Raw genomic sequence first — 14,317 nt, forward strand, 5'->3', positions numbered from 1 at the left:
AGCACCAACTCTCAGAAACCAGGAGGTACGGACGTCCCAGACTGCCCAAGCCACGAGCAAGAGAGAGTCAAAGGCAACGAGAGAGAGGGAGACACCCAGGGTACGGGGACTGGACACCACCAGGGGAGAGACCAGAGGACATCGCCGAGCCCTGCAGGAGGAGATTTAGCTGGGACCAGCACCAGACCACCACGGGCAGGCTGGATGGAAATGAACTCCCCAAGCTTCATATTTCGGTAAGGAAGAAGAGCGGTGCGTGAAACACACCTGGCCAGGCCAGACGGCACAGAGATGCAGGCGGTGTACGGCACACACCCCTCACCCCCAAGCAGAGCGACCCCCACACAGAGACAAAGACTAAGAGCTGTGAAGAAGAGGTGAGAACAGCCGTAGCCCGGCTGAAACGGCGGCCTGGGGACATACTGGACATTTTAGTTAGGTTGCTTAGGAGAAGAGAATGCGCACATGCACCTCGTGAGGAGAATTTAGTAAATGACACCACGTTACGTGCACCATAACTGATATCTAGCTTCTAGCCCGATTAGTAGCCGCTGAAAGCTCAGCTGAATTCCACCGAGCAGTCAGGCAGCCACAGCGCATCGCTTCAAACAGAAGTCCATGGCCTTGCCTTCCAAGCAAGCTTCCAGGTCAAGTTTGATATCATAACAAGCATTTGCTTCATTAGAGAAGCTACAGGAGACATAAGTGCGTGTCACGGGTAACATGCTGAAAGAAAGAGAAAGATTAGGTTTCATCTCTGGGAAAAGCAGCGTCCCTTCCAGCTCTCCTGGCACCCGCTGCACGCTGCGTGTCCTGCCGTCACCCATTCAGTAGGGATGGACACGACTTCCCGAAGCCAGGGGGGCTGGTTTCATCACCCAGCTGTCACATTCCTAATTAAGGCAGTCAGAAACACAGATTGCTAATTACCTTCTGACTTGCTTGTGACCCAATCTTTGTAGCCTAAAAATAAAACAGGAAGAAAAGTGAAATGAATGTAGGTCGATGTGAAGATTTCGCCGCTATACTCTGAAATAGACCGCACAGCTGCAAAGGCCAGATGCAGGGAGCTCTCTTTCAAAGGGCCTTCAGAAAGTGGGCCCGGACGGGCTGGGAGGCAGCAACAGAGCAGGGAACGCAGCTCAGGGGAGAGACAGAAGCAAGAGAGTGAAAGCAAAGATCCCCAACTCTCCCAGCTTCTGAGGAGCCGCCGCACTGCAACCTGACAGCCCGCAGAGCAGCAAGAGAGGGAGGGAGGGAGGCACGACAGGGCAGCCGCTTCACCAATAACTTACACTTTCTTTGGCAGCTGAAGCAAACTTGCTTGCTCCAATCGTAAAACTGTTCCAACCCTTAAAAAAAAAAGAAAGAAACAAGAATGCATGTTATGTTCTTTGGCTTTAAAATGTGAGCACAGGCGATCCCAGTGTCACAGTGAGCACATCTCCAAGCAGGGCGGATGTGTTACACCTGCTGCTAGAGATAAGTCACTCTGTGACAACAAGCCCCCACGTCTCACAGGTCAGATCTCGTTAAAAACTAATCTCAGCGCCCAGTCTGTTCCGCACAGTATTCGGGAAGAATTCTCCCAGGGGCTGCCATCATTACACGTCATCACAGAGATCTCTTTCAGTCCCATTTCCAGTCAGTAAAGGCTTTTCTTCCCAGCTCAAAATGGAATTTCACCGTGGGAGACTCCTGCGGTATTTGGAGGTTCAGAGTTTTAGCTTTGACCACACGAGGGCACCCTTTTATGTGCATCTGTGCCTTCCAGCCATAGAACCGGAAAGGACAGAGTACAAAAAGAACATTACAAAAGGGAGGTACACATTTCTCTCAATGGTTTTTCAAAAACCCCTCCACAAGTGCAGAGTAGATCAGCAGCCTAGGTCCCTGTACAAGGAGGTCAGCCCTCAGAGCCCCTGGGGAAAGGGGCAGAGGGGCCACTGCAGTATGACTGGATCATCGGAAGGAAGCCTGACAGGTAAGGAGTGAGGAGGTTAAAGTGCCAGCTTACCGAGTACAGAGAGCTCATGGCACTGTTCATGAAGTCGTCCTCTCTCTTCGGAGGGGTGACAGTGTTCCCAAATCCCACATAGCGGTTCTCCTGACTGCCGACTCCCCCGCCACTGTAAGAAAAGAGGAGGTCACTCATGCAGCAGCTATGAAGGGAACGCACACCCCAGACATCTTTTGCATCATCAAGGCAGGGGACTGAAGGTTATAAGGAGGATTCGGTGCAGGCTCGCCAGCTGCAAGCATCCACAGCCTCTCCTGCACACAGAAGGCAGCTATCCTGGCTGAACAGAGGGAGCAGTTCCTCCGTACTTCTGCAAGCAAGTGGGTATTATCTGACGAGTTTGTCATTGTGCAGGGTTTTGTTTTTTTTTTTACCTTGCATGCGCTGTCAGTAGAGTGCCACAGAGTGATGAGGTCATCCCAGCCTGCCTAGCACAGGAAGTGACATCACCACTGGAGAACATTCCACTACAGAACAAGGAAGCAACCAGCAAATCCAAAAACGTTTGCTAATTTAAAAACAGGAAAACCATGGCATTTTGTGTGCCTAAACGATTTACTTAGTTACCGGAGGAATAAATGATTTTTGTCCTCCCAGCAAATCACGCTGGGTATATCTTTTCAAGTACAGATTAACACAATCAAATTAAATTTTCCCCAGTCACATCTCTTTGGTCATGATGCAAGACCTGACTGCAGAATCTGACACACCGTATGCAAGGTCAATCAAAACCAGGATTCACCTGCGGGAGAACCCCCTGTGCATACAATCAGGGACAGTCCCATATTAAATGCCCACAGATTTAATCAGATGCATCCAATCAAATCCAGTCAGTCACAGGTTTAACCCCCCTTCAGTGCTTTGCAATGCACCCAAAGAGAGCAGAATACACGCAACACATGTAACACACGGCCACCTACACAGAGCTCCCCAGAGGCGGCCATGACAGAGTCCCGTACAACTGCTTTAAGGACTATCGGTCACTGATTCGAGACTTACCCTTGGTAAGAATTTACATCATCGTTTAACCAGTCCTCAAAAGCCTTGTCCGAGGGGCCTGCTGCATTCTGTGAGGAGCTGCAAAGATTCAGACAGAGAATGAATTAAGACCCTGCAGGAGATGAGGCAAAGCGTGAGACTCTGAGACAATGCACACCCCGGGAAGGAGGAGCAGCTCCTGTGACCCTGCAGGTGGTGGGTGAAGGGTACGGACAGGATCGCATGACAAATCAAGTTTAAGATTCTAACTTTAGCACAGTAAGCCCTGGGTGCTGAGACCCCAAGTCCGTGCGAGTGCCTTACTGAAAATCTACAAGCCATCAAATTCCTTACGCTCTGTTGGGTGTAACCGTCCTAGACTTCCTGCCAGTGTGACCGGTGCATGTTCAAGGCTACTTACAATACTAGGACCACAGTTATGGAACGGCCTTCCAGACATTCAGAAGAAAGGGAACAGCCCTCGGTTAAGGAGCTGCTTATTATAAACAGGGGGTCTCCACAGTCAGCAAGATGAATTAGTCACGACGCCTGGGCGAGGCCATCCGACGGCACTGCACAAACCCCTCTCTAGCTCAGTAAAGCTTTTACTACTGAGCTTGCATGGGAGTTCCGAGCCCCTCAGTACTTTGAAAGCTCAGCTTTAGCGAGGTAGTCGACTGTTCAGGGAGGTGTTTAGGTATTAAGCATGGCTAATTCATCCTGCTGCGTATGGAGAGTCCCATTTTACATTAAGCAAACTTGCTTTCTCTTTCAACAAGCAAGGCTGAATTTGCCACTACAAGCTGAGGGCTGCAACCCTGAAACCCCCCCATGGAGCGTATGTAACAGGCTGCACAAAAAGGTTCATCCAAAGTTATTGTCACGTCTGAATACATTGTCTGGACAGGAGTAGGACGTTTAGAAGCTGCAGTTTTTCAGACGTCTGCAATAGCCAGCCGCAAGAGCAACTGAAAGATGCATGGCTGCAATCTGATGTGCCTTGACGGAGCCTGTGATGGGAAGGCCAGCAGGTGCATAGCAATGCGCAATACAGACCACTAGTCAGCAGGACAAGGAACAACTGGCAACTGCTGGCACCACAGGATACAGAACAGTTGAGAAACCTGATGTGACTTGGGACAAACGAAAGGCCTTCTTCTCCTCTACACGCATGGCTTGATTCCAGTGAAAACCAGAGACCACCTTAGCAGACATTCAGGATGGGTACCATGCGCCACTCTGCTGTGAAAGAGACAGCGACTAGGACCACCACCCTTCAGATAACAGAATTCAGCAGCTCAGCATGGAAGGCTTTACATGCTGCAAACCCTCCAAGAACGAAGCCAGATTGATTTTTCCTTTACTTGGAAGAGGTACGCGGCAATGGCTCCAATGTGCGATCCAACGGAGAGAGGGGAGGTAAGTACTGACACAGATCCTTAGAAGAACAGGTAACTGTAACCAGAGAACCTGCCTGGCACCAGCAGGAAAATACCTTCCACTTAAACCCGTACGATTCTCCGGTGAATGATGCCCTTGACCTCGTTGGACAGCAAAAAAAAAAAAAAAAGTTACCAAGCCTTCAATATCCTTAACCATCAGGCTAGCAAGAGAAAGATTGGGTGGTGTAGACGATCTCAACCTGCATTAGTAGCAAGGGCTCGACTCCCAGAGGAATCAAAAGGCGTACAGGAGAAACCACACCCTGACTGGGCCATACTGGGATGAGGAGAAAAATCCATGCCCAGTGCTAGCGTACTGTCTGATTCATTTCTTCCATCGACACAATCAGCAGGCCTGCCTCCCACTTTAGCAGAGAACTGACCAGCATGCACCTGGATTTGCTCCACAGGACAGAATAAATTTTCTCCTGTTTTCCCAGAGTAAACAAGCCTGAGGTCGACGACCCCAAAGGGCCACTTGTTAGGTTGGAAGGAGCCTGTGGCGTTCATCTTCTAATGTGTCGGAGACCCCGCCAGGGTGATCAAGAGCCGTCCCCAATCTGCTGGGATTCCTGAGGCTTTGCATCGAGCGCACCAATTCACGGAGCCAGACGCCAGGAGCCCCCCCCAGCAGGGATATCTGGTGCAGGGCTTTGTGCTTTCACACGCCGCTCAACCCAGAAACTACGGTGGGTTTGAAATCCGGTGCCGCAGGAGGCGGGAGCCCTGCTCGAGAAGCCCCTGCTCAACCTGAGGTTCTATGAAGCAGGAGACGCGCCTTGCGGTCACAGATGTGAGATTTATGGAAAGGAACAGCAAAGGATATTCTTTTCTCCCCAGCACAGAACATGCTGTTTGAGGGGCTGCCTAGACAGCGATGAAAACGAGAAAAACAAGGCCAAAAAACAAACATTTTAAAAGAGAGGGGGGGCACAAGTTCAGGAAGACTGGGAAATTCCCTCGCACGAGGGGTCCCTTTGGCACCGTCACCCATGTGTCAAGGCTAATTCAGCCCCACTTATCAATGGAGAATATTCTCTCTGATCCGGATAAATGGACCCAGTTTAACATCTTTCCAGCGAGTTGCTGACCATAGTTGTTTGGTACTTAGAGCTGGCCAGTGCAGAGCTGCAAGAGGTAATACATTCAGGAGCCTTTCCTTGTGATGCCTGAAAACAAGCAAGGAGACAGAATACAATGCTCTCTATTGAACTTTCATCATTGCTTACTTTGACATTGTGCATGTAGTTATTGCTGTCCACCGAGAACATAGCATCGCATAGATTATCATTTATTTTAAAAGATTTCTAACATTACTGTAAATCATGCTGAAGGCATCACTCAGTCAGAATTAACAACTTATCCATGAGGGCCTCAGTCTGAAAAACAGTGCCCTGCACCATAAACCATGTCAGACAGGAACCTCCACAAAACAATAAAACCAGTGACATGGCGTGAAAGCCTCTTCTCCTTGCAAGACTAATTGTTTATCTGCGTCAAAGCCACCCGGCTTCACCTAAATGACACAGGTAAGAGCAGGCTTCCTGTTAATGATGAGAGAGATGTCAAAGCAATGCAATGACCCACCGATGTGCTGATGGGAGAGACATCTTGGGCTGAGGTGGGGTCCAGCTCCTGGCAGGAGACGTTTCAACAGACCAGTCTTTGCCCTCAGCCAGTGTGGCAATCTGTGTGGGGGAGGGGAGGGGAAAAAAAAAAAAAAGTAAAGCAGTCATAAATCACATCAAAACTGGGAGTATGACAGACACAGAGCCAAGCAACTTAGAGGTTCTGGCCATAACCATCACCAGCCCTGCCTCCTCTGCTGCTACAGGTGGCCTTTTCCATTATCGCACCAAGAGACAGCAGTTAAAGGTGAAGTGTGGCACTATCATAGTGAAACGGTCACATAGCTGGCATAGGAAAATTGGTTCTTACCTGCTAATGTTTGTTCCTGCATTTTGCCTCCCTGCCAGTAGATGGCGAGAGAAAGTTTCACTGACACTGTACATAACCCAGTGTGCCACCTGCAGTCCCTCAATATTCACCTGTACCCAAGCCAAGATGACAGCAACACCCATAAATTTCTAAGCAAGCTTGCTCCCCTCCAACGAGCCAGAAGAAGGTGAAGTTGCCCAAAAAGACAATGGAAAACTCGTTTCCCAAATTTAACATAAGCGATCAGCATTGAAAATCTCCAACTCCACGCTATATACAGAGCAACAGTATGAGCGGCAGACTCTCCCCCAGTAAATGGGTGGATATCTGGACTGATCTGTGGTACTATAGGAACGAAAACTGGCAGGTAAGAACCAATTTTCCTTTCCCTGTATGTACCTAGATCAGTCCAGACTCCTGGGATGTCCCTAAGTTCCCCTTTACTCAGGTGGTACCTGGAGAGTTCTGCTTGTAGAACACTCTCACCAAAGCACATGGAAGCCAGAGCCCCAACATCCAAATGATAATGCATAGCAAAAGCGTGCAATGACTTCCCAGTAGCCGCCCAGCAAATTTCATGAAGAGACACCTGTTGTGAATCAGCCCAGGAAGTCACCTGAGAATGCATTGAGTACGCCCTGAAACCTCCCAGCAGCGGGCACCCTTTAGAAATGTAATTCTACTCAATTGCTTCTTTAGCCACCGCACATTTGTAGCCTTAGACGCCTTACTTCCCTTCTTTGGACCACTCCACAATACAAAGAGACGATCCAATCTATGGAAATCACAAGTGACCTTTAAAGACATCAATGCATGCCTCCTCCCATCTAAGAGCCTAAGCTCTCCCACGAGAGGTGTAGAGGAATCCAGATCTGGAAAAGCTGGAAGCTCCTCTGCCTAATATGGAACACAGACTACCTCAGACAGAAAAGAAGGCATCATGCATAAAGATACCCCCAAATCTGACATCTGTAGGAAGGGAACTCGACACGACAGCACCTGGAGCTCCGAAATTCTCCTGAACAAATAGCCATCAAGAAAACCACTTTAAGAGTCAAGTCCTTAACCCAGCTCTCTTTAGTGGTTCAAACCGAACCTCACACAATCCTCCAAGGACTAGAATCAGATTCCATGTCAGACAAATGTTCCACACCTGAAGAAACAAGTTCTTAGGTCCCCAAAGGAACTGATTAACATCCAGATGTGTGGACAGAAGATACCCTTGCATCTTATCCTGGAGACAACTCAATGTTGTTAACTGGACTCTCAAACAGCTAAAGGCCAGTCCCTTGACCATAACCTCTCTGTAGAAAAGCCAAAATATGCGACATCATAGCATGAACAGTCAGGCTGCACGCTGTCAACAGCAGACCAGGACTCGAAGATCCTCCAAATTCGCAAATAAATCAAGGATGTAGAAGGTTGCCTAGCCTGCAATAAGTTGGAAATAACTGCTTCAGAATATCCCCGCCATTTCAGTCGTTTCCTCTCAAAAACGAAGCTGCAAGACAGAAGTGAGCCGCCTGACCTGAAAATATTTGTCCAATGTCCGAACCTCTGGGGCCTGTCTATGGCCATATTAATCAGATCGGGAAGTATGGTCGATGTGGCCACGCCACTCTGGAGCTACCAGGATCACATTGCCCAGATGTTTCTCTATCTGCCATAATCCCTTCTCCACCAGAAGCCACAGAGGGAAGACAAAGAAGAATCCATTGAGTCCACAGCAACACCAGAGCTCTGATTCCTTCCATACCATGTTCTGTTCAGCGGCTGTAAAGCCACAATGCCTTGGTCTACTCTTTAGTTGGGATACCCCTATCTTCCATGAATGAGACATCGCTGTCTCCAACAGCTCCTATTTTCCCGGGGTCTAACTTTCTCAGACTGAGAAAATCCACCTAAACGTTGCTCACTCCAGCAATGTGAGATGCTGCCAGTTGCTTGCTACTCTGCCCAGAGAATCAACTCCTGGGCCTTTTGAGTCACTGCCTGATTCTTGGTTCCACTTTGATGGTTGATGTAAGCCACCATCTTCACATTATGCAGCCATCCAGAACGGATCCTATCTGACAATCATGCAGACAGGCAAGCAATGCAAAATGCACCGCTCTCATCTCTAATCGACTGATAGACCATGAGGCCTTCTGTTTCGATCATTGGCCCTGCTCCAACTGATCTTGCCAAATCAGCTCCCTCCCCCTTCCTCCCCCCGTTATCATTGCTCCTTTGGTTCTCTTTGTATTCTGATTTTTGGTTCTGTTATTAATGTGTTATTGTTATATTGTTTCATTGTATTTCCCGCCTGAGTTCTTTGTAAACCGGCATGATGTGCTCCACGAATGTCGGTAAATAAAAGTTAATAAATAAATAAATAAATAAATAAAATCACCCTCCATCCAGATACGCTTGCATCAGTGGTGACTATTACCTAATTCAGAACGTCCAATTCTGCACTACACTTGAGAGCAGTGCAAGTAAGCCACCACGAAAGATTATCCCTGGCTTCCCCCTCTAACGGAGAGGAAGATTAAACTCTTCCAATAACGGATTCTAGCAGAAGAGAAGAGCCCCCTGCAGAGGCCGCATATGCACAAATGCGTTAATTTCAATGTTGATGCCATCAAACCCAGGACCTGTAAATAGCCCCAGACCCTGGACACCTAAAGCTCTAGCAGAAGCCTAATCTGACTCTCCAATTTCAGTCATCTCTCTTTGTGAGAAACTCTCTTTGCCAGCGTGTCAAACTGAGCTCCCAGATACTCCAAAGTTTGAGAGGGGACTAAATGGCTCGTTGCTAGGTTCACCACCCATCCTAGAGACTTCAAGTGCATTAGTACCTTTTGTACTGTCTAGAGAGGTCCTACAATTTCACACAAATGAGCCAGTCATCCAGACACGGATGCACAACACACACTCCTTTTGCAATGCAGCCGGCCTCCACCACCATCATCTTGGTGAAGGAATGTGGAATTGTTGCCAGCCAAAGGAAAGGGCTCAGAACTGAAAATGTTCTCATAGAACCATGAACCTCAAGAATCTCTGGTGCTCTAGCCTCATGGCTATGTGCAGATACACCTCTGTCAAGGTGAGAGATACCAAGAGCTCTCTCTTGCAAACCGCCACTACCACAGACCTCAGGTTGGACTTCAGAGTATCCATGCGGAAATGGGGAACCTTGAGAGCTGAAATTTACCTTCTTTAAATACAATATCTCTTGAATTAGATTCAGCTGGGAAAGAAACAGCACACAATTTAAAACTGACCTCAGGCCACACTAAGAGTGTTCAGGGTCTAAGCCAACAAACTCAGCAAGACATCTCTGTGAAAAAAGAGAAAAATCATTGAAGGCCTGAAGAGCTTCTCAGGACAGGCCTCTTGACCAGCCAAGAAATCTCTAGGGACTGGGGTCGAGAGCCAGCATCCCCCACTGTCTGTTCCGCTAAACAAACTTTGCGCATAAGCAAAATAAAACCGTCAGAAGACCTCTATCAGAACCAGAGATTCCTCCTCGATGTAAGTGGCTCTGCGCCTCCGTGGACAGGGAACCACCGGCAAAAGTTGAGAAGGAGGATTCCCATGCCTTTCCTGTCAATGCTGCTAGGGAATCAAAAAATGGCTGCCACTCCTGCACGGATAGGGAAAGCCTCAGTGCTAGACCCCAACACCCGCGAGGTTTGTTCTACTGGTGCAGCCATGCTTGATGCAGACCTCTGAACACCATGTCGCTTTTGCTACACGTGCACACTGTTCTTCCCTGCACCCACACCTCAACAGCAAGCAGGGGAACAAACCCTCAATGCCACAGTGCCAACACCCTGTTTCTGCTGAAAAACCCCATCACTGAGCTTCCCCGAGCTGCCGAGGTAGGTTCCCCACCCCGGAGCCCCACAGCTGCACTAATTCCTTGTTTTGTTTTTTTTTAAACTCTGAGAACAAATGAAGACACATAGAAACCAATACCTTCCTTCGGTGCAGTGGTCCCAGTTCCAGGAGCACAGGCCACGTGGCAGATCAGAAGAGAGCCAGACCACTGGCTATATCAGTCTGCTTTCGCCAAATTTAGCAACCTGGCCCAGGACAAACTGTATTAAAGGAATTATTCCCTGCTCCTCTGGGCTTGCAGTGCAGAACTGACAGCAGGTTCCACTACTGTCTCGTGGGGGGATGAGGGATCTGGACCACCAGATGTCCAACTCACAGACAGAGCTATCAGAAGGATCACCAATCCCCTGCTCATCCTCCTCAAACCAGGGTGATGGCCCCACCAGGACCTCACAAACCCCCCCTGGGAGGATCCAGAAATTTTGTCTTTTAATGGAGAAATTACTTAGCTGATAATTTTGTTTTCCTTAGTGTAGCCAGATGGATTCAGGACCAGTGGGTTATGTGCTCCTCTGCTAGCAGATGGGAGACTGAGTCAGATTTCAAAGCTGACATCACCCTAGATATATCCCTGCCGTGACCTCAGCTACTCCGTATTCTCTTTGAAAAGCCATTGTGGACATTTATATTGGTTAATTAAAACAGACTGATTAAAAAACTGATTAAAACTCGAGACCACCAGTGCACTCAACCAACATAACGCTAACATAACTCTGACATCCGTCATAATGTGGGTGCCCTGAACTAGGGGTAGGGTAACGGCTTACCCGTATTTGTATAGCATCGAGGTTCACCTTCCAGGCTCTTCTTTGGCGCTTCTCCTGGGCAGCCAGATGCTGAGTCCATCTGTCTACACTAAGGATAACAAAATTATCAGGTAAGTAATTTCTCCTTTTCCTAGCGTGTAGCCAGATGGACTCAGGACCAGTGGGATGTACAAAAGCTACTCCCAGACAGGGCGGGAGGCTGCCCGTGGCCCACTTAGCACTGCCCTTGCGAAGGCTGCGTCTTCTCGAGCCTGGCCATCCAGGTGGTAGAACCTGGAGAAGGTGTGGAGGGAAGACCATGTCGCCGTTTGACAGATCTCGGCAGGAGATAGCAGCTTGGTTTCTGCCCAAGATACTGCCTGGGCTCTAGTAAACTGAGCCATAACCTGCAGGGGTAAAGGCTTGCCTGCCTCTATATAAGCTGCCTTGATTACTTCCTTGATCCAGCGAGCTATGGTCGCTCGTGAGGCAGCTTTGCCTTGTTTCTTAAGAACATAAGAAATTGCCATGCTGAGTCATACCAAGGGTCCATTAAGCCCAGCATCCTGTTTCCAACAGAGGCCGCTGTGAAGAACAAACAAGCGATCCGTTTTGCTCACCAGCTCCGATTGTTCTAGGTATCATACTAGGAGTTTGCCGTTTAGATGGCAAAGAAGTCAGGAGTCTTCCGAATCCTTATATCCCTCCGGTGATGGTAGGGAAATGGATTTATTCAAGTGAAACCCCAAGACCACTTTCGGTAGGAAGGAGGGGATGGTGCGAAGCTGTATCGCTCCTGGAGTAAAGCGGAGGAATGGGTCCAGACAGGATAGTGCCTGTAGTTCCGAGATGCGACAGGCCGAGCATATTGCCACCAAGACCACCGTCTTTAGCATTAAAAGGCGTAGTGACAGACTGCACATTAGTCTGAAGGAAGGCCCTGCTAGAAAGTCCAATACCAAGTTAAGATTCCATAAGGGGACCGACCTCTTTGGGGTGGTCAGAGTTCCTTAACCCCCTTTTAGGAAATGGGCCAAGTCTGGGTGTGCAGACAGACTGTTTCAGTTTACTTTGGCTCTGAAGTTGGAGAGGGCTGCTACCTGAACCTTGAGAGAGTAGAGTAACAACCCTTTCTTCATACCATCCTGTAGGAATTCCAGAAGCATGGGGATCTTGCCGTTTGTAGGGACACCCTGTGGTCCTCGCACCAGGCTTCAAATATTCTCCAGATCCGTATGTATACCAGGGACGTTGAGAACTTCCGCGCGTGAAGCAAGGTGGTGATCACGGCCTTCAAGTAACCGCGCTTCTTCAGGTGAATCCTCTCAAGGGCCAGACCATAAGAGACAATCGTGCGGATGATCTTGGCCAGTAGGGGCATGGAGGGAAGGCGTACAGTAAGTCCTCCTCTGGCCAGCTCTGGACGAGGGCATCGATCCCTTTGGAGTGTTGCTCTCGTCTGCGGCTGACGAACCGGAGGACTTTGGCATTGCGAGATGTGGTCAGTAGGTCTTTTCCTGAGATGTGGGAGGCCGAGATCCCTTGTAAGTTTACCTTTGCCCATTCCATGAGGGGGTCTATCTCCAGAGACACCTTCTGGCTCCTGGTTCCTCCCTGGCAGTTGATGTAGGCAACCGTTGTTGTGTTGTCCGACATCACTCGAATGACTTGCCCTTGAAGCCTGTAGCTGAACTGCAGGGCACACTAGTCTGACCGCTAGAGCTTCCAGGTGGTTTATGTTCCATTTCACCTCTTCCTTGGTCCATTGTCCCTGGGCCCCTCATACTCGGATGCTCGCATATGTAGTGAGTACGATCCAGTTCGGTGGAGATAGGCTTTCGCTTCTGCTTAGATGGTTTTCCTCAGCCACTACTGGAGTCGAGAGCATACGTCCGTTGGTAGCTGGAGACGAATTGAGTAATCATAAGAACATGCCATACTGGGTCAGGCCAAGTGTCCATCAAGCCCAGCATCCTGTTTCCAACAGTGGCCAATCCAGGCCATAAGAATCTTGGGACAGTGGGTTCCAGCGGGACAGTAAGGAGAGTTGGAGTGGCCGCATGTGAGCCCTTGCCCACGGTACTACTTCCAGAGTTGATGCCATGAGGCCTAGGACCTGAAGGTAGTCCCATACCTTGGGGCACGTCCTGGTCATCAATACTTATTCCCTCGGTTTCCTCCTCCTCGGGGGGGGGGGGGGGGGGGTAGGAAGACTTTGTTCTGCTTGCTGTCGAATCAGGCCCCCAGGTACTCTAAGGATTGAGAGGGCTATAGACTGCTCTTGTCCATGTTCACGATCCAACCGAGTTCCTCAAGGAGGGTCCTGACTCTGTTGGTCACCTGAAGGCTCTCTTCTGGTGACTTTGCCTGGTTCAGCCAGTCGTCCAAGTAGGGGTGTACCAGGATCCCTTCTTTTCTCAGTGTTGCCGCCAAGACCACCATAATTTTGGAGAATGTTCTGGGGGCAGTTGCCAGGCCGAAGGGTAGTGCCCGGAACTGGTAATGATGGCCCAGTATAGCAAAACGTAGAAAACGCTGGTGGTCTTGATGGACTGGGATGTGAAGGTAGGCTTCAGAGAGGTCCAGGGAGATTAGGAACTCTCCCAGTTGCACTGCCATTATTACAGAACGGATAGTTTCCATGTGGAAGTGTAGTATCCGTAGATGACTGTTGACGTTCTTGAGGGCCAGGATGGGTCGGAATGACCCCTCTTTCTTGGGCACGATAAAATAGATGGAATAATGCCCCGTATTTAGCTGGGGTGTAGGCACCAACATTATAGCCTTCAGACTGAGTAGTCTTGTCAGTGTGGCTTCCACTGCCAGTCTCTTGAGGTGGGAGTGACAGTGTGATATCAAACTAGTCTCGGGGGATGCTGTGAAACTCCAGAGTGTAGCCTTCTTGTATGATGTTCAATACATATTTGTCCGACATGATCTCGACCATCGTTGCTAGAAGAGGAAGAGTCGACCCCCTATTTCTCTTCCTGTGGATGGGTCAGTCCATTCTCATTGGGGAGTTCGGGTTGAACCTGCACCCGGACCTGTTCCTCTTTTGTGTTGTTGGTTCCAAAAGGACCGAGACCTCCCGGAAGGTCGTGCTGTCTGGAAGGACTGTTTTCTGTAGGGCGTTGGGGGCCTCTGCCCTGAGCTCTCCTGGGACAAGGACACTGGGATCTCTTTCCTCCATCTTCCAGTAGACAAGGCACTGGAGATTCGCCCCACTGACTGGCTAGTTTCTCCAATTTGCTTCCAAATAGGAGAGATTCCTTAAAGGGCATTCTTGTGAGATTCGCCTTAGAGGTCGC

The 14,317-nt window shown here is 49.2% G+C and overlaps 1 protein-coding gene across 2 annotated transcripts in view; it reads right to left on the bottom strand.

Moving 5' to 3' along the window:
* Positions 1-14,317, bottom strand: part of ARFGAP1 (ADP ribosylation factor GTPase activating protein 1) — a 63,468-nt gene that overhangs the window by 17,527 nt on the left and 31,624 nt on the right. For both annotated transcript variants that reach the window (XM_029611668.1, XM_029611669.1), the window contains exons 5-9: positions 6,028-6,128; positions 3,020-3,097; positions 2,018-2,129; positions 1,296-1,352; positions 931-963 (exon numbers count right to left, since the gene is read on the bottom strand). In XM_029611668.1, the coding sequence (XP_029467528.1) occupies positions 931-963; positions 1,296-1,352; positions 2,018-2,129; positions 3,020-3,097; positions 6,028-6,128 (381 nt within the window). The remainder of the gene's footprint in view (positions 1-930; positions 964-1,295; positions 1,353-2,017; positions 2,130-3,019; positions 3,098-6,027; positions 6,129-14,317) is intronic.

This window comes from Rhinatrema bivittatum, chromosome 8 (assembly GCF_901001135.1).
Source record: "Rhinatrema bivittatum chromosome 8, aRhiBiv1.1, whole genome shotgun sequence".
NCBI lineage: Eukaryota > Metazoa > Chordata > Amphibia > Gymnophiona > Rhinatrematidae > Rhinatrema > Rhinatrema bivittatum.